This window comes from Raphanus sativus, chromosome 1, assembly GCF_000801105.2.
Source record: "Raphanus sativus cultivar WK10039 chromosome 1, ASM80110v3, whole genome shotgun sequence".
Lineage (NCBI taxonomy): Eukaryota > Viridiplantae > Streptophyta > Magnoliopsida > Brassicales > Brassicaceae > Raphanus > Raphanus sativus.
The window spans coordinates 24,923,945-24,947,707 of NC_079511.1; the positions used below are offsets into that span (position 1 = coordinate 24,923,945).

Here is a 23,763-nt window from a genome sequence, read left to right on the forward strand (position 1 = left end):
ACATTTCCAACGATTACAGTCATTTGAGTCATTCATACATCTTCGTAAATTTAATATGTGTTTCATTTCAAAATTCAAGTTTAACCAAAAATATGAATTTTATTAAATTATAATAAAATATGTTATTATTTTAAAATATTATCAGAACCTTTAAATTGGATTTTGAAAAACATTATTCACATAAATTAAGGTTAAATTAATTGATATGTATTTAACCTTTATCTCATAGTCATTATTTTTACAGATTTATAGTATATCCTAACAATTTACTCCAATATTAAAATTCTATTAAATTGACGGTGCTTAATAAGTGCCGCCGCTGCTTCTGTATAAGTAAGAAAAATTTGGCAAATTGGGCAACTTTTAAGTTTGTAATAATTTAGTTGGGAGAGAGGAAAATAGAAAGAGACGGCGAAGAAGATAATCGTGTTCCTATATGGCGATGATGTTGTCGAGCATGAGACGTTTCTTGTCAGAAGAGCTGATACAGAAGCTACCGAGTTGCTACATGACGCTAGTCTTGTCAGCGACGTGCGGTGCCGTTTGGGCTGGTATGTGTAGTAGATTCCAATTGATTTTTTTTTTTAATTAAAATTTCGTTGGAACAAAAATAGATATAGATCTGATGGACGGAAACTCACTCTTGCAGCCTATAACGATAAGCGAAGTATTAGGAGACGGATTCATGATGCGGCAAGGGATTGTGGGGTCGTGTCCGAACGTTTTCTCGTAAAACAGGAAGCTGTGAATGCTGAGGTAATTGATCAGATGCTATATATTAATTCATCATATTTGCCCCCTTTTTATTGTTTTAATTTTATTGGTGTGTGTTTCAGATGGTGAAGCTTGTTAAAGAAGCTCGTGAGAAGATGAATCGTGACAGTTAAAGATGCTATGGACTTGAATTTTTGTTTCCAGACCTAACCTTGAATCATATGTAGCTCAAAACTTTATGAATTTTTTAGTTAAGATTTAAGGTCTATTTTACATAATTAGTGTCCTGTTTTGCAAATTATTTTTTTTTTTGTTCTTGAAAAAGTTAAACCTTGCACAAGGTCCCTCTACCTTGGTTTCGACTCTAGTCTCCATTGAATCTCAGCCGGCTTCTTTAATGGTTCAGCTTTTGTTTCTCTTTGATTTGGATGTTCTGTTGTCACCAGAGTATCCTCTTAGCGTAGCAGTGTGAAGTTACCGTATTCCGGTTCTCGGAAACCCGCAAGTGGCGAGGTGGTTTAAGGTTCGAGTTGTCTCTGAGCTTCATCTTCTTCGGTGACACCGCTTGGAGACACATCACATCCCAGTGTCTTGGTGGTTGTTTAACTTCCTGTACAGTGCTGTTTCTCTAAATTTTTGCGAACAACCCAACCTGCTTGACTAGGAGTGTTTGTATCTTTAAAAAAGGCATCAACATTACACTTCACTCATCCTTCTATCGATCGTTTCCACTTCAAGTGCGTGGTATTAGTATAGTTCCCATGATAACTCCTTCCGGGTGTATCCATGACCAAAGTGTTCTCGTACCATTCCTTTCCATCAGCTCGTAAAGGTTTTCCCCATGGAATAGCAGTCCGTTGAAATAGGAGCACATTCCGACTTTTCCATAGTCTCCACTCTCCATTGTTGTGTTAATTCCAAAAAGAACAAAATTTGGTTTTTCCAGTCCTTCGGAGTATAAACTGAGTACATTGATTTTGAGGAATGCTATAAGTTCACCTGCAAGGGATCAAAGGAGAGATATATCTGGTTTCAGGACTTATTGTAGCCTCATGAAATAAGAAAACTTCTCTTCTTTTCTTTTTGACTCTTGAGTTGTGTTTCCATATGTTATCTAATCGAATAAAGTTATGTCTTAGCTTGAGAACATTCTCTAAATCAAATCCATGACCTAAAAAACTATTCTCTGTGTTTTCAGAATAAAACAAAGTTCATACCAGACGTGATAGTGATGTTTTGTCTTCAATTGCTTCTGGAATAATTGACTTCAGAGTCATAATATTCTTATTCCACATGGAAAAAGATAGAATGAGTATTCTCAACTTGAGAGATTTGGTAACAACTGTTGCTGAAAAAACAATGTTCTCTGAAATGGAGATAAAAAAAAACATAAAAATATATTTACATTGTATATTGAAACTGATTCACCTATTTACATAAACTAATGGCTTTTACATAACCATATAGACATTTGACATCTTGTGCGGAGAATCATCAGAACACAGATTCCTTGAGGCTTCATTCAATATAATATACATATATATGGCTTGTTACATTTCACTTGAGTAACTCCATATCCAACTATCTTTCTCTAAGAAAATGGGTTCTGAAACTCCTCTTCACCTCCCGGTCATTGATTTCTCAAACAAAAACTTAAAACCAGGAGATCCTCAATGGGACTTAACCAAAGCTGATGTCCAGAAAGCTCTACAAGACTATGGCTGTTTCGAGGCTTCTTTTGATAAAGTCCCTATCGAGCTAAGGAAATCGATATTCAAGGCCTTGGAAGAGCTTTTCGACTTACCTTTACAGACCAAACTGAGGAACGTATCCAAGAAACCTTTCCATGGATACGTGGGTCAATACCCAATGGTTCCACTGTACGAGAGCATGGGCATTGATGACTCTGATGTTGTAGACAAAGTTGAAGCCTTTACTCAAAAGCTATGGCCTCAAGGCAACAACAACTTCAGGTCAGTAGGCTTATGTTCTTTATTACCATTAGCATAAACATGTTTTTGATCAAAACTTTGTTACTACCAGCACAACGATTCATTCGTTTTCAAAGAAGTTATCAGAGCTAGACATAACTATAAGAAGAATGATCATGGAGAGCTTTGGACTCGTGAAGTACATCGATGAACATCTTCAGTCAACGAACTACCTCCTTCGAGTTATGAAGTACAAAGGACCTGATACAGAAGAGACCAAACTAGGGCTAAATGCTCATACCGACAAAAACATTGTCACTATACTCTACCAAAACCATGTCGAAGGTCTGGAGGTGCAGACCAAAGACAACAACTGGATCAAAGTGAAGCCATCACAAGACTCTTTCATCGTCATGATAGGAGATTCTCTCCACGTAAGAAGCCTTTGGTTTTAACTTCCTTTTAAAACAGAATCAATGCTTGACAACAATAACAACCATGACATGATCTTGAAACTTTAGAGGCTTTATTAGTACAAAAAAAAAACTAATACGATATGGAGATTTATGTTCATATATATTAATTTAAAATTTTTGGAAGCACAAGATCAATGTTTTACTTAGCTTTTTTTTTTTGATCAAAATGTTTTACTTAGCTATACTCGGAACCGGCTCTAATAACAGCTAATTGATGTTTTTGTATGTCGTAGGCATTGCTGAATGGTCGATTATACTCTCCATATCACCGTGTCATGATGACTGGAACAGAGACAAGATACTCACTCGGGCTGTTCTCGATTCCTAAAGCAGGACATATCGTGAGTTCACCAGATGAGCTCGTGGACGTAGAGCATCCTCGAATCTTTAAGCCCTTTGATCATGTTGAGTTCCTTCAATTCTACTACACAGAAGCTGGACAAAGATCTCAATCTGCTCTCAAAACTTACTGTGGAATGTAAAAACAATAAAAGCTTTCTTGTTTGCTTGCTTCCAGAACGTCCTTTTACATCAATAAAATATTTTCACTCAACTAGATGCAGGTTTGGAAAAATAAACTACATGCACAAAACAATAAAATATACAAATCTATATAATATTAATTAAAAACTATATTTATTTATTTTTATTACATATTTTAATCTAGAACCAAGCCAAACTGAACTTATCCATTCCCAAAACTAACCGAATTAACCCAAAAACAATTACTCGCTTTTTTTGGCGCTTTACTTTTTATTATTTTTTGGCGCTTTATTACATTGAAAAAGATTTGGATAAAACAAGAAAGAGACATAAAGATGATATTATTGTAAGATGATCATAAGAATCAGACGCAGCAACAACAAGCACATGTCTCGTAACAGCAACAGCAACAGAACAATCCGTAAAGGCTGCAACAACATATATCCAGTTAATTTCATCAAGAACTACAAAATTTAAAAGAAGAATTTACAAGACAAACAAAAAGATAGAGAAGAGACAATAGTAGTACGTACGTTGCGTATAAACAGCCTTTATCATCTTGCCGTTTCTTGATGTGGTCGAAGTAAGCCATGTCCTGTTGTGAAGGTGCCTTCATTTTTTTCTTTTCGGTGTCTTGACAATAAGTTGGATTCATTGTATTGTGTGAAGTATATATAAACTTCAAATCTGTTACCTACATTGATATGATCATTTAATAAAGATATGCATCATTTATTTGGACCGACAAAGTAGTTAGAAACTTCACCCAACTTTACGTGCATGTGAAACTTTTACGTTTTCTTTTTTTGATTTTTTAAATGATTTGAAAAGGTTCATAGGTTTCTACAATTTGCTCCAAAAGAAGAAAATCTGATTTTCTGGATCCGCAAATAAAAGAAAACTATAACATATCCTATATAGGATTATAAGCAATAATACAGCTTGATTATTAAAAAAAACAACTTACATTGTATTGATCTTAGTCTACGTGAGACTAAAAAACCTTTAAAGGTAAATATAAAACATACAATATGATCCACTATGATCATCAAGAAATTTATTTATTCTTGAAGCAAACATTTCTTTTATCCACTATGATCATCAAAAAAAATTAAATTCTTGAAAATCTACTATAGTGGACAACTTAACTCAATTTTTTAAAACCTTTTATGGTCAACTATAGATCATCATCGATGAATATCACTCCATTGGTAAATCTCGCTGCAGACCAAAACCGGTTGCATCTGATCTCTTCACGATCCTCAGCCTCATGCATGACTCTTTGAACATCCTGCCAACATTAAAAGAAAACTTGAATCTTTTTAAAAGAAAAATTTGCATGTGACTATTTTATTTCAATAAGGTTGATAATCGATAGTAATACAAGCAAAATATGATCACGTAATGTAGGGTTATATAAACGTACTGCCAAGGAACATCTCCGACGAGCATCCAGTCTCTATCCTTATCCTCATATATAATAACGTATTCAAATTTCTCCCCCTCCTTCAATGCCACTCCTGCAAAATTTATACGCGAAAGGCTCCAACTCATAGTTTTTTGATAATTGTAATGGAGATGAGCAGGACAATAGGATGAGGGCCCTTTCTGGGTACAACCAAATGTAACATTTGTTTTGGACCTCAAACTTTAAACTATATAGGTCGCATATAACTTCGAAACTGTCGAACTGTTTTTCTATAATGATTAAATTTAAAATGTTAGTGTTTTTCTAAATCTCATATCCGATTCTCAATATGATGGATTCTTTTCTCCAGCATGACAATATATATATTAATCACAGAAATGAAACAGGACGAACCTAGACCAAGACAGCCGAAGAGTTTCTCAAGAACGGTGGCTAGATGAGTATAACCTTTGCTGGAACCAAGGTCAACCTTCCTCAAGTATGGCACACCATACATGCTCACTTTCACGTACCCTATCGCTTTGGATGATTCTTTATTGTTGTTCTTCTTTGTCCTATAAGAACACACCGGTGGCCACCCTACCGCCTGACTCTTAGCCTTCGGTGCAGAGTCATCCTCTACCTCACCGTTGACAATGTCGACAGACGAAATGACGCTGTTATCACCGTCAGTATCTAATGATGATGGTATCATCATCTCTGAGAACACCCTCTTTGTCTTCTTCGATTCGCTAACTAATCTTTCAGCATTGTTATCTACTGGAAGCCCCAATCTTAGCTCAGTAATCTCATGTCCTAAACCCTCCTTTGACATTTGTATTTTTTCTTCTTTTTTTGCCTATGATTATAGAAAATATTTATAATACGCTTGGTGCAAATGATGGTTATGTAATGTCTTTGTGGTTTTATGTGTTGTCTAGTTGGTTAAACAAAGCCCAACAACATATTGACACGTGGGATATACTAATTTCAACGTCATTAGTATTTAATTTTTTTCTATTTAGCTTTGTAGAGGAAGACAAGGTTAGACCAAAGACAGGTCAAATGAGGATGTGGTGTTGGTCACATGAGAGACATAAGTTGAGTCCTTGTTTATAAAAGAGTTAAATTAAGGGAACAGAGATCTTAAGGCTGTTAATATTTGTTAGGTTTTGATAAGATTTTTCGGTAACCCTCCTGATATCTAATTTTCTCAAACATCCCATGTGTCCTCTTCAATTTGAATATTTAAGATTCTTGTAATCGTTGTTTATTTACAACTTTAATTTGTAACTTATGATGTGTAAGTTGTTTTTCAGCTTATTGTTGTTAACTAGTTCATATTCTACTTCTTTTTGGTAATAATTAAAATTGTCATATAGATCCTTGCATATAGCATTACCGATGCGTTTTGTGTTCTAATGACTGGAAAATGTAGTTTTAAAAACCACATTGGTCTAGTAGGTGGTGCAAGGCATCTTAAGTGTTTCTAAGGAATTTCAATTCGAATTCGCGGTAATTCAGATTTATTCATGATTAGGCAACATAGGTATATTTTCTTTGCGAGCAATCGATCTGGTTGGCGCCGGTGGTCAACTTCCAAGGGACTAGCCGGTTGGATATCGGCCAGCCGGATACTCGGAATTATTAAAAATGTTATTTTAAAGCAATTTCTTAATGTCCTAGGTGACCATATAAACGAAATATGTAGCATGAATAGACGTGCCATGCGCATATCGGGTTCTTTGCTCAATTAGTTTCCTCTCAGAACATAGTTTTGCGATCACATCGGAACGCTAATATATATACCTTTTGCCATAAAAATATCCGTTGTTAAAATATTTGAAAAAAAAATGTGAGCTTGATTTGACTTGACTCTCCATGATGAAGAACAGCAAGTTGGTCCATGTGAGATACTATTAATCATAACCAGTAGGCAAACGCGTTATTTCCACTTCATATCTAACAACATTGGTAGCCAAGTGTTACACTACTTCCCCCAAGTTCCCATTCATTTATATCTCACTAATTCATTTACTATATTGTACTGGATGCTGGATACACTAATAATACGTATCTGCCCAAAATCCTTTTGTGTAATTTCCCACGTGATTTAGTTGAGAACAAGCGCACTACCAAATGAAAAATAAAAGTACAACTATGTTCCTGCATCGCGTAACCAAATGATGGAACCGCATGAACTCTGACATTCAAGTTGAAATATATTATTAGTTTGGCTTATATAATAATTCTTGTGAAATTAATTAAAAACTCTCAAGTTGAAATATATTTTGGTTTGTACTTATATATACAACTAGAATCAGTATAATTTTTGGTTGATTATCATAAAGGAGTTTAAAATTTTCATTATTTACCACTATGTGATGATATATATTATGATAAATTGATAATAAATTTTGTCTGAGTTTGAATCCGCATATACTCAGATATCCATAATATTTATATTCTTAAAACATAGTCACCGATGATTTAACATGTCTTCGTCGGAGAACGGTTTACTGTTATTTTTATATTATGATAAATTGATAATTAACTTTATCAAAGTTTATATTATGTCAATAACAGTCAGAGATCATAATAAGAGGATTAAACAAGAATCACACAGTTTGGTTATTATTACTATTATTATTATTATTATAGTTACTATTATTATTATTGTTATTATTATTATTATTATTATTATTAGAGGTAAATAATTACCAACAATGGTTGTATTGATCAATTATGTGTACAGTTTGTAAGGATATAATTATAATTTTTGTTTATTAGATCAAACAAATATAAAGAAAACATTTTGAGAAATAAAAAAATTTCTTAATCTATTTTTGTCTTAAACAGTAAAACTTAAAAAATTAAATTTAAAATATTTATTATAAAATAAAAAAGAATTATTATCTGATATCTAGAAATAATTCATATATATATTCTCGTATCAGTTAGTTTCTAGTATTTACTAAATCTGATGTGAAAATGGATTCCTATGTTTAATAGATTAAATTATGTTAGAAGATTTAAAGCATAATGATGATTTACCAAAAAAAAATTGAAATCATGGTCAGTATTAAAATTTATAAAAACTTCAAAAGGTTTAAAATAAAAATCTCTATATGTTCCATTGAATTTTTTTTGGCAAAAAGAGCAGATTTTTTTAACACATACTAATGCATATTATAAAATGAAACGAAAAATAACTTCCTAGGATCTTATAGAATGTGACAGAGAGAATAGAATTTACGGCAATTTAGAGCTTGATTGATAGAGCATTAGCATAAACATTATATTCGTTAATATCCAATCAATATTTATTACAAAAGAATTTAGAATAATATTTACAAGATACTAATGCTCTCCAAATGCTCTTTGCTCAATGCTCTCATATGGAGCTTTTGATAAAGCATTTGCATTTAGAATATAAAAAAAAATAAAAAAAATTATATATAATTAATTTATTTTTATTTAATAACATAAAAATTATGTTTGTAATAAAAGTATTTTAAAAATAAAAATTGAGATTAAATATTTTTAAAGAATAATATTTCACATTTAAATATAATATAATTTATATAATTACACATATCATTCATTATTTTAAATAAAAACATAACATTACATAATATATATTTATATACTATATATTATATATTATAAATAAACATATTTATATTATTTAGAAATAAATAAATCATATGTTATATATTAATTTTAAATTTTATGATAATATTATATAAATCATTTACTGCTTTACCAATTAATAAATAATGATAATATATATATATATATAATTAATTGATTTTGTTTAGTAATATTCAAATTATTTTATATCCAAAAATAAATTTATATTTTAAATAAATTTTACATTTATTTTTAAATAATAAAATTTGTCATCTAAAATTTAATTTAATTTATATAATTAAATAAGATTCATTTTAATAACAAACATATATATATATATATTATTTTAAATAAATATATTATATATTAAATTTTAACAATTTTGAAATTGTATACTGATGATTCTCTACCAATCATCTTATTAAAGATTTTAATGAAAGCATATAACTTTTGCAGCATATTAGTTCTACAGCATAATGCTATTATTTCTTCATCAGTTGTACCAATAAAGACCTTAATTCAAATATTAATTGAATCTAGTTCGAAAAAACTTTCTTAATTATAAAACACATCAAATAATTATTTTAAAGTTCTAATATATCTGGTCTAAGTTTCTTTTGTATTAGACCATGTGCAACGGTGTGATTTAGATGATTCTTAGCGCATAAACCTATGATTAAAGCAATAAAAATATTAAATGGCGCGAGTTAGCTAAGGATTGGTCCGTCATTAAGGATTTTAAGGACTCAATCCTTAGCGGCGTGGCGCGCTGTGATTGGTCCGAGAGATCATGTGTTTGCGAAGTTAAAAAATATCGATCTCATTTGTTCCGAAGGCGAAAAAAAAAAACTTGTCTCGACTCGAAGGTCACTGAAAAGGCGAAATCGCGATTGTGAAAACCCGAGGTAAATTGAAGTTTTTTCTTGTTGATTTACGGTTTTAGATTAGGTTGCATGTTTGTTTCCTCTCAAATAAGGGTTCGTTTTCTGGTTTTCAATCGATTTGGTGATTTTTCGTTTGAAGTTTAGGGTTTCAAAACGATTTGGATTTTCAATCGATTTGGGGATTATTTCGTTTGTGGTTAGGGTTTCAAAAAGGTTTTGGTTTCAATCGATTTCGGGATCTTTTCGTTTGTGGTTAGGGTTTCAAATCGATTTTGATATCACTCGATTTGGGGATCGGTTTGTTTGTTCTTACGGTTTCAAAACGAGATTGGTTTGTATCGAGGCTTATATGATCTTTGCGTTTGTTCTTATGTGTTTACGGTTTTCAAACGATGCTTCTTGTGCTCTGCCTCTTGACTTATCAGTGAAATTAATATTTTTTCTTCTTCTCTTTCAGGTTAACATGGGACAGGATTACAGTTACAGTCAGCCTTCTTCATCAGAGTACGACATCACCTCTCTTCTTGTAGAAGAAGCTGCACTCTACGCTGATGAAGCTGAGAGTAGCTACATGATCACAGAGCCGGCTGAGTACCCACCTCGAACTGAGGCTGTTACACAACTCAGCAGACACAACTCAACAGACCTTATGGCTATGGAGGAGATGAGTGATGACTTGCAGACACAACTCAGCCAGCTTAAGGATCAAGGTATTAAGAGTGAGCAGAAGCTGGTTAAGCTAGAGAAGACAATGGTGGTTTGTCTACTGGTTTCTGTATTAGTGTTAATGGGTTTGGTGTTCATCTTTCTGCGTGGTGAGTTTATGTCCTCTTCCTTTTGATTGTTGTGTCTGCATTTTTTAAAAGCTTTTAACTTTTTTTATCTCGTGTGTTTGCAGGAAGAGCTTCAAAGGGTACCTACAATCTGAAGTCTTACGCGGCAATCTGAAGTCCCGACTGTTTGTAATAAAAGGTACTCTACAATCAACTTCGAAGTCTCTTTTTTTGAATAATAAAAACATATACTAGTTGTAGTTTTAAATGTTGAGATTACTGAATCAATTTGTATAGGATTTGATACTGGTGAGATTTGATTGGTGTTAAATGATACTGAAATGCTTTAAATGTTAGTTTTAAAGCAATATAGTTATATATCACTTCCGTCTTGCTTAGTTAATTATCAGTACTAGTCTGATTTATTGTAGTTGTAGTTTTAAATGTTGAGATTACCTTCCTACCTGTCAAGATTTATTGTGTTAAATGTTTCTTTAGGTTTAGATCGCTTACTTAAGGTTTTGTGTTGCTAGTAGAGTGACACAAAGCATTCCCTCACTATGAATACGACCCCTGGTTTTGTAAACCAACTGAATAGTCAATATTCAGTAGACCTTGAATCCCCCGAACCCGTTTGGTTGAGTGGTCCCATTGGTCCCAGTCAAGATGAGTCTGCTGTGAAGGTGAGGAGTAAATGGTCTCCCAATGACGATAAAATCCTCATTGGTGCTTGGCTCAACACCAGTAAAGATCTTGTGGTGAGCAATGACCAGAAAGCTAACACGTTCTGGAGCAGGATCGTAGACTACTACAACGCAAGCCCCCAGCTGGTGGGAAGAAAGCCTAGGCTGCTTGGTCAGTGCAAGCAGAGGTGGTCTAGGATTAATGAGCAAGTCTGCAAGTTCGTTGGATGCTACGACGCGGCTTTGAGGGAGCAGAGAAGTGGTCAAAACGAAGATGATGTGATGAAAACTGCACTAGACCGCTTCTTCAATCAGCACTCGGTGAGATTTAGCATGGAACATGCCTGGAGGGAGCTGAGGCATGACCAGAAATGGTCCTCCACTTTTGTGGCTAAGGACGGTGGGAAGGATAAGTGCAAAGTCTTGGAGGTTGATACACAAGACGAAGTGGGAGAAGAGGCTAGACCTATGGGGGTTAAGGCTGCTAAAGCGGCTGCTAAGAAGAAGAAGAGTGGTAAAGAAGAGGCTCTGACGAAGATAGAGGCCATCATGCAAGTGAAAAAAGAAATCTCAACACAGAACCTCCTTGAACGTCTACTTGCCAAAAAAGAGCCTCTCAATGAGATGGAAACAACTCTTAAACTCAAACTTATGTCTGATCTTTTATGAGTTTAGGTATTGTCATTTAGCTATCTTGGTCGTATGAGTTTAGGAGTTACAGTAGCTTTCTTGCATATTTTTAATCATGTTTTACATTACCTATCTTGCATATTTTTCAATCATGTTTTACATTAGCTAACTGTTGTCTTTTTTTCAGGTTCAGCAGTAGGCATGTGAACCAAGTCACGGGTGCTTTGGAGATGGGAAAGTCTTTTGGTCTTTGGCACATGTGAACCAAGACAGTCACGGGATCTTCTGTTCAGTTATGTAGTATAAGTAGTTGTAGTTGTATCCTCTTGTTTCCTACATCAAAACTCATTATCTATCTTGTTTTTTCTCGTATCATCTCGGAGAGGTTGTAGTGTAAGACTGAAGCACTTCTGTTTAATCAAGTATCAGAGAGGTTGTAGTGTAATATTTTTAAGACTGAAGCACTTCTGTCAATCAAGTATCACAAGTATCATCTCTTGCATCGCTTGCTTCTCATCATCTCTTTATATACACAAGTATCATCTCTTTACATTTTAACACACGTATCATCATTTTTAACACAAGTATCATCTCTTGCATTAACACAAGTATCATCTCTTGCTTCTCATCATCTCTTTATATACAACATCATCTCTTGCTTCTCATCATCTCTTTATATACATTTTAACTTATCATCTCTTGCATCATCTCTTTATATAGAACACTTTATAGATTAAAAAAAATGTTCTAAAACATAAATTGAGATTATAGATAAATTGAGATTAAAAAAAATGTTCTAAAACATAAATTGAGATTAAAAAATAATGTTCTAAAACATATATTGAGATTAAAATAAAAAAATATAGACTAAAACAAAATATTCTAAAACATAAATTGAGCTATAGATTAAAATTCAAAATATATATACAACATTTTTACTTATAGATTAAAAAAATAATGTTCTAAATCATATATTGAGATTATAGATTAAAATAAAAAATATAGATTAAAAAAAAATATTCAAAATCATATATTGAGATTATAGATTAAAATAATTTTTTTTTCAAGCAGGATGTCATCATCTTCATCCGATGGACTCAACCAAAGATTGGATGAAGTTTTCGACGAAATATGCGAAGATACATTCAACAACATCTTGGAGGCCCAAACCGATAAGCAAAGGAAGCATGCTTATATAGAACGAAACCGTGAAGAAGGACACACCCGTTTATGGAATGACTACTTTGCCGAAAATCCCACATATGAAGCACATTTATTCAGACGCCGTTTCCGTATGAACAAGGAATTATTCATGAGTATTGTCTATGGCCTCTCAAAGAACGTTCCATTCTTTCAACAAAAACCAGATGCTACCGGGAGGCTTGGTCTTTCTCCACTAAAAAAATGTACGGCAGCAATTTGTATGCTTGCATATGGTTCGGCGGCTGACGCGGTTGACGAATATCTCCGACTTGGTGAAAGCACGACACTTTCGTGTTTACATCATTTCACTGATGGAATAATACAATTTATCTGGGGATCAGTATCTACGCAGATCCACACCAGAGGATCTTCAACGGCTACTCGACATTGGAGAGAAACGCGGATTTCCTGGGATGGTTGGAAGTATTGATTGTATGCATTGGAGGTGAAAAAATTGTCCAACCACTTGGAAAGGACAGTACGCACGTGGATCAAGCAAACCGACAATTGTCTTAGAGGTTGTAGCTTCACAAGATCTTTGGATATGACACGCTTTTTTTGGTCCTTCAGGTACCTTAAACGATATTAATGTCCTCGATCGATCCCTTGTTTTTGATGACATTATAGAAGGTCGAGCTCCAAGGTTAGAGTACGTGGTCAACGGACACAAGTATAAGTTCGCTTACTATCTCACAGACGGTATATATTCAAAATGGTCAACATTTATCCAATCTATCTCACGTCCTCAAGGTCCTAAAGCACGGTTATTTGCTAAAAACAAGAAGCAGCCCGAAAAGATGTGGAACGGACCTTTGGAGTTTTGCAAGCTCGATTTGCGATTGTCAAAAATCCGGCTCTTACATGGGACAAAAAAAGATAGGGAAGATTATGCGAGCATGTATCATAATACACAATATGATAGTCGAAAATGAACGCAATGGATACACTCGCATCGACATATCGGAATTTGAAGAAGGAAGTGTTACCAGAAGTTCACAGGTGGAAACCCAAACCGACATGCCTACAAATCTCAATAACATATTTGTCAATCAGAACGAGAAAGAACTTCGGGATAGGCATATACATGAATCACTGAAAAAAGATTTAATTGAGCATATTTAGAACAAATTTGGTGATGAATAATTATTATATCTTTATGTATAATTATTGTATTTTTATGTTTAATTATTGTATTTTATTTTATTTTTTGGAATAAAAAAATTAATTTCACTTTTTAAAAAAAAAATATTTTTTATTCCTAAAAACTCCTAATTCGGGAATACCATTAGACATACTTTTTAGATGAAGATCTTTAACTATTCAAAAAAAAAAAATATTATTAAACTAATCCTAAGGATTCCACGATGGTGTATCCACAATGGGTTACACCATTGTGGATGCTCTTATTATGATTGACCCAAGCTATTGGACTTTTGTGCCCGACCCGGATCCACCACACATGAATTAATGTCTTCACGTCGAAGAAGCCCAAGACAACCAAAACATACGAACATTTCTTAAAAATATATATTTTTCTTTTGACAAACTTAAAAATACATGTTTGCTCGACAATGTATTCAAACGCGACACTGAGAAGGATATGTACTAATTATCATCTATTGGAGAAAACAAGACCTAAAATACTTTTGATCTTCATGGAATCCAACACGAAGATATGCAAATCCAGATTCGAAAAGCTTGTCAAACCATTCGTTTCTCCTGTAAACTGCTGCTATACACACAACCAAACATGTATCAAAATTATATTATCTATGCATACAACAAAGTAGATCTATACAAAATTGAATACTAACCTTGTGGTCCGTTCGCGGTTTCCCACCAAACACGTGACACCGTAAACAGCAAAAATATGCCCAAAGTTACCAAATACAAAAGCTTATTGGCCATCAGAGGTAGGAGAATGCGAAGAAATAACAATGAGTGTTTCCTCAATTCATTTTGGCTTTTGCCCGTACCATTGATGATAGATTTATAACTCCTAAATGTTTCGAACAATTTTTTTGATCATTGACCATTTCACATATTTTTAAATTGACGAATTAATGGCTTTAGGTCCTTGCTTCTATAGAGATAGGTTATATATAGTCTTTGTCACCTTAAAAACATTGAAAAATATCAGTAATGTTTGTTTTGTCTTAACGTGTGCCTAACATTTGTTCAACCAATAAGCTTTTAACGAAGATTAATAAATGCCTGTCGTAGTTATTTTACATTGCTCATCTCTTTGAGAAAGCTTCCGACAGGGAACGTGTCTATGTGTTGATAATGTATTGCTGGTTGAAAATTTGGTACGCTATTTATTACGCCGTTAAACTACAGATGCACCATGATGTTCTCATCAGACTAAATCGGATCTAAGCATCCCAATTGTCAGATTCCATCTATATGTTCTAATTTATATTGAGAAAATGACATGAAAGTACCATAAGTTGCGAGTATATATATCAAAAATACGCGTGAAAGTAAGCAATTATTTTGTAACAAAGCTTGTATGTAGCGTGAAAGTGACGAAATGACATGAAAAATTTACAAGTTGTAGGAAAAGATCTTAAAGATACTAAAGAAAGCTTGTATGTATACTAAGGAAAACATTTTTGTATGTATATAAAGAAAGAAAGAAAGTTTTAGTCAAAAAAATGTTTCAGAAAAAAGATACACAGCGTGAAAGTGAAGAGAACCGGATTAATCCGGAAAAAGGGATTCTCATGTTGATGAGTGTTAGAATTCTTTCTTATCATATTCTTAAGGATCAAATATTACCACTTGCTACTAAAAAGAAAACAATTTTAAAGTAGTTGTCCCTTCTTTGATGGATTATGGCTTTGAATTCAAAAGTAGTTGTTAACTAAAGTGATTTTTTTTATTGGATGATCCTATAATTTTATACTAGATTTTGACCCGCACGCCCGTGCAGATATATTTTTATAAAATGTGATTGCTATTTATTTTTCATTTCAATATTATGATTTGGCAAAAAAACTCGAATCCAAAAAATTAAATTGATCCCGATCCAAAAAAAAGTACCAATCCGAACCGAAATTGATTAAATATCCAAATTATTCAAAATTTTGGTATTTAGATAACTGAAACCGAATCCGATCTGAACTGAAGTATTTCGGATATCCGAATGTATTTGAAAAAAATTATATAGTTATATATATTATTTTTAGATTTAATGTATATAAAAACATCCAGAATATATAAGGTACTTTTAAGTTGGTTTAAATAATTTAAGATATATATAAATAGTCAAATGTAAATATTTAAAATAGTTAAATATATTCAAAACATCAAAAATACTTAAAATAATTATTGATTATCTATCCAAATATTTAAATAAAACCAATTTATATGTTAAGTTTAGGTATTCTGATATATGTTATTAAAATTTATATGTAATATATTATTCTGAAAAATTTAAAGTATATAATGAATTTTAAAAATAATTAAATGGGTTATCTGAACCAGAAGGAACCCGCAAAGATCTGAATCGAATCCAAACCAAAATTTAGAAATATCCGAATGGGACTGAAATATTTGACCTCGGAATCCCGAAACCCAAACAGACCCGAACCAAATACGAATGGATATTCGAAAGGCCACCCCTAATTCACAATCTATTTTTTCCTTTAAAAGCAGAACAAACATATATATTATAATTAAAACCGAGATATAATTGGTTATTAACTTATTATATTAGTTTTACTATATTTTTAATATTCTTCTACCATATAATGGCATGTTCGAAGAACGATGTTATATAATGGATCGATTTGTTGTGGTACGTTTTAGAAAATTTGTATACAAAAGTAGTCAATTGAATTTTGGAAATGTTTGATTCTATTATGTTAACAACACTAAACCAATTGTGTATGTGTTCCTAAACCAAATGGTATATATATAAGTATTTAATTGAATTTTGGATAGAAATAGTTGGATTGTTTAAATAATACCTAACCGAGAATATACTTGGTCTGTTACAAAAAAAAAGAGATATACTTGGTTATGTATGACGTTTGAATTTGGTTAGATATGGAATAATAATATAGCTGGTAACCGAGAATTAAAAGCAGCGGCATTTCACTGTAATTATTGTGCAAAATTCAGGATTAAGTACAAAATGTACTTTACTTTTAATAGATTAGATAGCTAGTAACCGAGAATTAAAAGCAGTGATATTTCACCGTAATTATTGTGCAAAATTCAGGATTAAGTACAAAATATACTTCACTTTTAATAGATTAGATGGATAATGAGTACTGGGACTCTATAGTAGATCCCATCTCATCTACTACATGAGAAATTTAACAATTTGTACATAGAATATGAGAAAATTGGTTTCTTCTTTCGTGTATAATCTATTTTCATGAAGAGCTTATATATTCGAACTTGACGTATTTGCACTTGTAGGCTAAATATACTAAAACAAAAGAGCATAATTTAGGATAGTCAGCAATGATAATGGATTGTAATATGTAGGTATGTACTGGGGTTCCACTATAGTAATGAAAAAATTGATCATCATATATGAACATTGAAGATTAGTCAAAAGCGAATATTCTCATTTCATTGAAACTTCGTAACTAAATATTCAAACTTCCATATATGGATAGAAATAACTTAAGCTACTAACAACTAACAACAAAAAGGCTCTTTGTTATAATAATCAAGAAAATAATTATACAAAATTAGATAACATCCTATACTATTAAAATCATATTCAGCACACTAATCACTTTAACCCTTACTAATGATATGTATACGATAACCCTACCCATATTGTTCCGTTTAATAATTACAAGAGGTTTTAACAGGTCAAAACCCCTCTTGCATGTAGACTCGTAGAATTTTATTCAAAGGAAAACCTATGATCTCTATACCCACACACATAGATATATATATATATTTATATGTTACTTTATAATTATGTTAAACATTATAATGAAAATCTAGAAAATCTTTCAACGGTAGGACTTAAGAACAGACCCACAAAAACTGCAAACGACGGCTCTCCAAGATTTCCAGTAAATTGGAACGAAACAAAATCTCGTCGACGTCTTCATGTCAGCGATGCTCGCACCATGGCCGCACCGTGAGCAAGTTCCTGCCGCCGGTTTACTCCGCTTCACTTTCCTCTTCTGATCCACCAAGAAACAGAAACATACCATATCTTCTTGATTAAGGTTTAGACCAATCAAGAATCAGAAATGAGAACTCTTTTAGATACGGCTTCAGAGAGGAATGTTTCTATGTGTTTCCTTTCTTTGATTGTAGAAGTGGTGGGTTTGGAGTTTTATTATGTTGTGGGATTGTTTTTTCTTTTTTGGTGTTGTGGTGGATTTGGAGTTTGATGGTGTTACTTATGGTATTGTGGAACTTTTCAATTTATAAATAATGAAATATAGGACGCGTAATTAATTATTGAAAGTTAAATCGAATACTCGTGTGGGGAGTTCAGAAAGTAATATTTGAGAGACTAGACCATATACACGTACAGCCCTCTCAATAAAGAACATGTTCTTGACTTAAAGAAAATAAAATAAAAAACAAATCGATCAAATAAAAATATTACAAATAGTTTATATCCAAAAAGGGAATAACATCTATTATTAGTAAAAAAAAGACTAATCCTACTTTATGACTAAAATATTTTTTTAATCTTTTATTAGACTATGAAAAGAGATGAAGGTATAAAACTGTAGGTGTAAAATTTCTCAACTATATGAATGTGTTTTAGTATATTTTCATCTATGTTAATTAGAAAGTAATTTTATTTGTGTATAAACTTATACTAACATTGTAGCAAGAAATAGTTTTATTTGTAGTTCTCAAGAACAAAAAAAAATTATAGTAAAGTTGTATAGGTTTGAAAATTACAAAGGGTACGTAAGTACGAAGTCTTTCATATTTATGTAATTATGATTTTCCTTAGTGGCAAAGGATTTGTATCATGAAGAAGGTGTGAGTAGCTGACACGTGAATAAAACAGTTGGATGTTGAGTTTGTCATTGTCCATTCTCAGAAAGATGAGAAGATAGGTCATGCATGACAAAACCTCTCCTCCTAAAACTTCAATTATTTATGTTTGTTTTATATGAACTATATATGTTTTCTTCTCATTTCACCAACGAAAATTGCATTTATTAATGCATATAGTACAAATAAATTTCGGTGATAAACGGCACGGCTCCAGCCAGGTATGACAAACATCATATTGTTTAATCGTAGAAAAACATTTAATGTACATGTTGAAAAATGGTACAACATTTTCAAACGGCACTCATTTTTTATTGTTTAATAAAGTGAATTAATATTTGAAACTTCAATGAAAACTCTGAGATTACGGAACCTGTTTAAAAGTTGAAAGTTCAATCTCTAACACACCTAATGTGTTTTACAAGTATTAACTATGTTTGGGATAAGATTGATTACTTTCTCCCAAGTGTTCGCATCATTATAGTTTTATCAACGAATTAAACATAGTATGGTTGAGAACTTTTTATCATCCATGTTTAAGTGTCTGCATGCATCATTATATCATTGAATACATTTGAGAATTTTCTATCATCCATTTTTGTAATAAGGTTTGAAACATTTTAAATGGCTGTAATTGGATCTTTAGTATTTAGTTAGGGTTGCTGTCAAAGAAAAATCACCATTCCACAAAAAAAAAAGAGTTAAACATAATCAAAGAGTTCATTGCGATGGCTGAATTGATTGCAACCACTTGATTTTACATGTTTAGAGTTAAATTATTTCCACACTGATGTTACATGTTTATTGATACTTCCACACTCCATCAAATACGTATCTATCTGTTACTATAAAGAAAAGGTGTCTCTATTCTCTTCTTGCCAGCTCAGAAAATAGGTTAAGGAGAGTGCAACACGTGTTCCCTATACACAAAAACTCATCGTTTCATTAAACGGGATGTGTCGTGGGCTTTTTGTTTAAACTCAAAAATTGGTCTTCTTCAGTCGTGGGCTTCTCTACACTTTACACTTAATTAGGCCCATGTCAAACTATATACAGAGACACTATCGGTATTAAACGATGCGTTTAAGATTAAGGCTCCTCGCGTCTCCATAGGCGTCTCCATTCTTCATCGAGCAGCCGATCGTTCATCTTCTTCTTGCGATTCAATATGAGACTGTTATCGATTTCCCCTCATAATACCCTCCATTAATCAACCAGACCTGATCTATATTCAACGCGACCCTAGAGATTGTAAGGCGATGACGTTCTACTATAAATAGGTATGAGTTCGTGCTTTTCAATCATCCTTCGTTCTAAACTAAACAGTTATCAAGAAACTGTGAATTATGGCTAACGCAATGGTCTTACTCTCTGACTTACAGACTGGTCGTTCTTTCTCCGCCGTTCAAGTTCGCCTGCTTCGTTTCTGGGCAGCGAGGAATGTACGCCGTGGTGGAGAACTCATGATCCTGCTTGATTCTCAGTTAGTGTATTTAACATTGTAAACTATTTAAGTTCTAATTTTGTTTATAGTTCTCCGGTTAAATTCTAAATCCATCTCCGCCTTTTAGATTGTAGATTTTCATTTTCCGTTGTGTTTGGGAGTTTCTGCTGTAGTTATTTGGCTGAGCTATTTCCAGGCTTCTGATGAGTAATAAGTTTTTCTTAAAATATACATATTTTTCACACCTGAGTAATTACTAGAGTATTAAAATTTTATATGTAGCTTTTGGAGTTCTGTTAAACAATATCGCATAGGAATATTCACGTAATTAGATGATTGTCCTGACTATTAGTTGATGTGTAGATAATTTCCACCATTCTTCATCCATATAACAAACTTAACCATCAGACCTTCACCATCTCCCGCATACTCAGCGAGGTTGACCGGGTGACCGTTTACCACACCCTGAATTAGATGACAACGTAAGCATTATAGTTTCCAGTAACGTCTCTGCTTTATATTCATAGATATTTGACTTCTTTTGGATTGATTATGGTGGTGATGATGACAATGGAGATGAAAAAGACGGTGGCAACTCAGTCCCTGTTAAGGTGGAAGCTTGTGGTGGTAGCAATGATGATGGAGCTGCTCGGAAGGTGAAGAAAGCCCGCAAGGCATGAGTGAAGCCGATTGATGTTGAGGATGCTGTTTCCCGCTTTTTAACGAATAAGTTGTTTTTGTTGGTTTGTCTTTGCTTCTGTTTTTGTTTCTCCTGAACAACTTTGTGTTTTTTTTCCTTTTGAAACATCTACATTGCGTTCTTTTTTTTTTGCTAAAAACATTTGAGTTCTTGCTTGTCAGTTATAAGATTTACTCCATTTCAGAATGTTTGGCACTAAGTTCTATACTTTCAAAATTAATATCTGAACTAGAATAAATTTATTTGCGCTAATACAAATGAGGGTGGCTAATGTTTTTACATCATTTCCAACGAATTTTAAATCTTTATCTACTCTTACGCCTCGGCGTTCGGGTACCCGTTGGCGTTCGGGTCGGGTTTTTCAGATTTTCGGGTTTTCGGGTTTACGTTCCTAGGTCCCATAGTAAAAAATCATTAGTACGGGTCGGGTTCGGATAATAACACTTCGGATTCGGTTAAAAATTATATTGCATCCTAAAACCCATAAAGTAACCATATATCATTCGGGTTCGGGTTATATCGGTTCGGTTCGGATATAACCAAAATAAAAAAAAAGAAAAACTTAAAGAAAAACATAAAGAAAAACAACTAAATTAATAAAAATTAATCTATCACACATAAAATTGCTAAAATAACAATAAAATATTAAATCAAGTATAAAAACAAACATTATTTGTAAACAATATACATTATATTATAGAGAGTGGACTTGTTATTCCAATGAACAGATTATAAATTACTTATTTATAACTAATTGTGTACTTAAAATATTTTTAATATTGTTAATATTTATTATTATATATCATATTACCACGAATATTAAATTTAATAACTAAAATACTTATATATATATTTCAAAATATTTATATTAACTATTAGTTTCAGGTTTTTCGGGTTACCCGTTCGGGTTCGGTTAATAACACTTTGGGTTCGGATATTTTTTATACCACCCTACAAGATCTATTTGGGTATTTTTACATTTTGGGTCAGATAACGGGTCGGGTTTTCGGTTCGGGTTCGGTTCGGATTTCGGGTTCCGGATTTTATGCCCAGGCCTATCTACTCTTAATCTTCCAAGCTGTTACGTTGTGACATGATACAGTTTAAAGGTCACCATCCAGAGTATATGGCTCGAATTTGAGGGCTTATTGAAAAAAAACTTGATTACGAGAGTATAAGACAGATATATATGTATCACTCGGAAAGATGGTTTAATTTCTTCCCTGAAACCAATGATAATCACCATTATTTGTTTGCGGAATGGTTTCCAGAAGCTGATAATATCAAAGATTCAGCTAGGCAAAGCAAGCAGCTTGGGGAACTAAAAGTATTGATTGGCGTTGTTTCTCAGACTTTTTAGTTTATATTTATTTTGTGAAAAACGAATTTGTTGCTTGGATCATCTTTTTGCATTTTCACGTGACCAAGTTTGCAAGTCTCGAGAGCATCTTTACGATTTTTTTTCCATGGAATGTACTGTTTCATGTTTGTAGTGCTTACTTCTTCTTCTTTATATTATGCAGCACTCGCTCGCTAAAGAATTCTGGTTAACTATGAAATAACAAAATAGTATAGAAATAGGGGTCCAAACGACTTAAAGAATTTGTCTAAGTTTAGATTAATTGATATTTTTATCATGTCATTTAATCACTAAGGTTCGTTTTTTATACGCAGCTTGAAAGAAAAAGGGTCTACTAAAAATTATTTAATACTATACGAATAAGTGTGCAAGTAATAGATCAAACATAGTCTTCTCTTTTCTTTACAAAAATTATTCCTATGTGATTCATACCAATACGATTTGATCCTGATAACTATCACACGATCTAAATAGTTTACATCACTACATGACATCTTCTATACGTTAAAAACCACATTAGTCAGAGATGTGTTTCGATGCATCTGAAGCAAAGTATATCTAACTGAGCATATCTTAAGCCGTTCAACAATTGGTCCTGCTTAGTTGCTGTTGAAAACAAGTGGTGATTCATAACCTATGCAAAAAAATAACGTACTATAAATATATAATCAAAACAAAAACCTTACGTTTTCATATAATAGTTTTTACCAACTGATGGTTTAAATCATATGGATTCTCATGCCACATATACTATGCTCAAATAAAAGATGATACATAAATTAATAGCATACATATCACTTCGGTTCACAACCCTAATACACAAACAACAAAAGTTACAAAAAATGATAAGTGATTGAAATATTGCTATAACTAATTAAAATGTAACTTATTTTTTCTTCATTTTACTCAATATCTTATATATAATTTTAAATAACAAAAATATAAAAAAAAATTCAATTTTATAAGACAAAACGAAATGAGTGATTTAAATATTTTAAAATTTTAGAAAATTATATTTTAATAATAGCTTATAATATTTATATGTTAAATATATATATATTTAGAATTAAAAATTAAATAAAAATCCCGGGCGTAGTCCGGGCCAACCCTAGTAATCATATATATAATGAGACACTTTTTTCTCTTTTCTCTTCTTAAGGTGTCCACATCAGATTTTAATAAATGTTTATGGAAATCATCTTTATATTTTTGTTTTAAAATAGTATGTATTCATAAGAATATCACTAAATATCACTTAGTGCAGTGGTTTATGTATCATTAAAAAAGCTCACAATCCGGGTTCGAATAGAGAACACGTGCATTTTGCATTTTTTATGATTAAATTTAATGAAAGGCAATTATGATTTTTACAAGTCGTCTACTTCTTTAGACTTTTAGACTTTCTGCGATATTGACCCCGACAGCTCATAATTTTTCAAGAGTT

The 23,763-nt window shown here is 32.5% G+C and overlaps 5 protein-coding genes and 1 long non-coding RNA gene across 8 annotated transcripts; 3 read left to right on the forward strand and 3 right to left on the reverse strand.

Moving 5' to 3' along the window:
• Positions 1-2,200: 2,200 nt before the first annotated feature.
• Positions 2,201-3,674, forward strand: LOC108859928 (probable 2-oxoglutarate-dependent dioxygenase AOP1). The gene is made up of 3 exons (XM_018633832.2): positions 2,201-2,687; positions 2,758-3,079; positions 3,355-3,674. Exons 1-3 carry the CDS (start codon positions 2,314-2,316, stop codon positions 3,601-3,603), a joined length of 945 nt encoding a protein of 314 aa, XP_018489334.1. The 5' UTR covers positions 2,201-2,313; the 3' UTR covers positions 3,604-3,674.
• Positions 3,675-3,735: 61 nt separating this feature from the next.
• Positions 3,736-5,902, reverse strand: LOC108857670 (auxin-responsive protein IAA6). The gene is made up of 4 exons (XM_018631685.2): positions 5,427-5,902; positions 5,031-5,124; positions 4,138-4,895; positions 3,736-4,032 (listed from the first exon to the last, which is right to left on the reverse strand). Exons 1-3 carry the CDS (start codon positions 5,845-5,847, stop codon positions 4,805-4,807), a joined length of 606 nt encoding a protein of 201 aa, XP_018487187.1. The 5' UTR covers positions 5,848-5,902; the 3' UTR covers positions 3,736-4,032; positions 4,138-4,804.
• A 4,960-nt stretch (positions 5,903-10,862) lies between these two features.
• Positions 10,863-11,878, forward strand: LOC108849591 (glutathione S-transferase T2-like). Its single transcript, XM_018623156.2, has 2 exons — positions 10,863-11,638; positions 11,803-11,878. The coding sequence occupies exons 1-2, from the start codon at positions 10,863-10,865 to the stop codon at positions 11,876-11,878; spliced, it is 852 nt and encodes a 283-aa protein (XP_018478658.2).
• Positions 11,879-14,323: 2,445 nt separating this feature from the next.
• On the reverse strand, positions 14,324-17,234 carry LOC108854848 (uncharacterized). The gene is made up of 2 exons (XM_056988810.1): positions 14,633-17,234; positions 14,324-14,544 (listed from the first exon to the last, which is right to left on the reverse strand). Exons 1-2 carry the CDS (start codon positions 14,724-14,726, stop codon positions 14,435-14,437), a joined length of 204 nt encoding a protein of 67 aa, XP_056844790.1. The 5' UTR covers positions 14,727-17,234; the 3' UTR covers positions 14,324-14,434.
• Positions 17,235-17,380: 146 nt separating this feature from the next.
• On the reverse strand, positions 17,381-18,616 carry LOC108852301 (uncharacterized). The gene has a single exon (XM_056988804.1). The coding sequence runs from the start codon at positions 18,005-18,007 to the stop codon at positions 17,801-17,803; it is 207 nt and encodes a 68-aa protein (XP_056844784.1). The 5' UTR covers positions 18,008-18,616; the 3' UTR covers positions 17,381-17,800.
• A 607-nt stretch (positions 18,617-19,223) lies between these two features.
• LOC130512694 (uncharacterized) lies at positions 19,224-21,145 on the forward strand. 3 transcript variants are annotated; one of them, XR_008946289.1, is made up of 3 exons: positions 19,474-20,095; positions 20,198-20,466; positions 20,623-21,145. It is a non-coding gene; the product is annotated as an uncharacterized LOC130512694 (long non-coding RNA). The 3 variants fall into 3 exon arrangements; XR_008946281.1 differs by having other exon boundaries at positions 19,595-20,095; positions 20,198-20,298; XR_008946272.1 differs by having other exon boundaries at positions 19,224-20,095; positions 20,198-21,145.
• The last annotated feature ends 2,618 nt before the right edge of the window (positions 21,146-23,763 follow it).

What these genes read in the sequence shown, in the direction of transcription:
- LOC108849591 (XM_018623156.2), top strand. Translation starts at nt 10,863, where the DNA reads ATGAATACGACCCCTGGTTTTGTAAACCAACTGAATAGTCAATATTCA. An exon ending in ACTCTTAAACTCAAACTTAT is followed by an intron (nt 11,639 to 11,802) that starts GTCTGATCTTTT and finishes TCTTTTTTTCAG; the next exon opens with GTTCAGCAGTAGGCATGTGA.
- LOC108857670 (XM_018631685.2), bottom strand. Translation starts at nt 5,847, where the DNA reads ATGTCAAAGGAGGGTTTAGGACATGAGATTACTGAGCTAAGATTGGGG. An exon ending in CTTCGGCTGTCTTGGTCTAG is followed by an intron (nt 5,125 to 5,426) that starts GTTCGTCCTGTT and finishes TAAATTTTGCAG; the next exon opens with GAGTGGCATTGAAGGAGGGG. An exon ending in GTCGGAGATGTTCCTTGGCA is followed by an intron (nt 4,896 to 5,030) that starts GTACGTTTATAT and finishes TAATGTTGGCAG; the next exon opens with GATGTTCAAAGAGTCATGCA.
- LOC108854848 (XM_056988810.1), bottom strand. Translation starts at nt 14,726, where the DNA reads ATGGCCAATAAGCTTTTGTATTTGGTAACTTTGGGCATATTTTTGCTG. An exon ending in AACCGCGAACGGACCACAAG is followed by an intron (nt 14,545 to 14,632) that starts GTTAGTATTCAA and finishes GTATAGCAGCAG; the next exon opens with TTTACAGGAGAAACGAATGG.
- LOC108852301 (XM_056988804.1), bottom strand. Translation starts at nt 18,007, where the DNA reads ATGGTATGTTTCTGTTTCTTGGTGGATCAGAAGAGGAAAGTGAAGCGG.
- LOC108859928 (XM_018633832.2), top strand. Translation starts at nt 2,314, where the DNA reads ATGGGTTCTGAAACTCCTCTTCACCTCCCGGTCATTGATTTCTCAAAC. An exon ending in CAAGGCAACAACAACTTCAG is followed by an intron (nt 2,688 to 2,757) that starts GTCAGTAGGCTT and finishes TGTTACTACCAG; the next exon opens with CACAACGATTCATTCGTTTT. An exon ending in TGATAGGAGATTCTCTCCAC is followed by an intron (nt 3,080 to 3,354) that starts GTAAGAAGCCTT and finishes TGTATGTCGTAG; the next exon opens with GCATTGCTGAATGGTCGATT.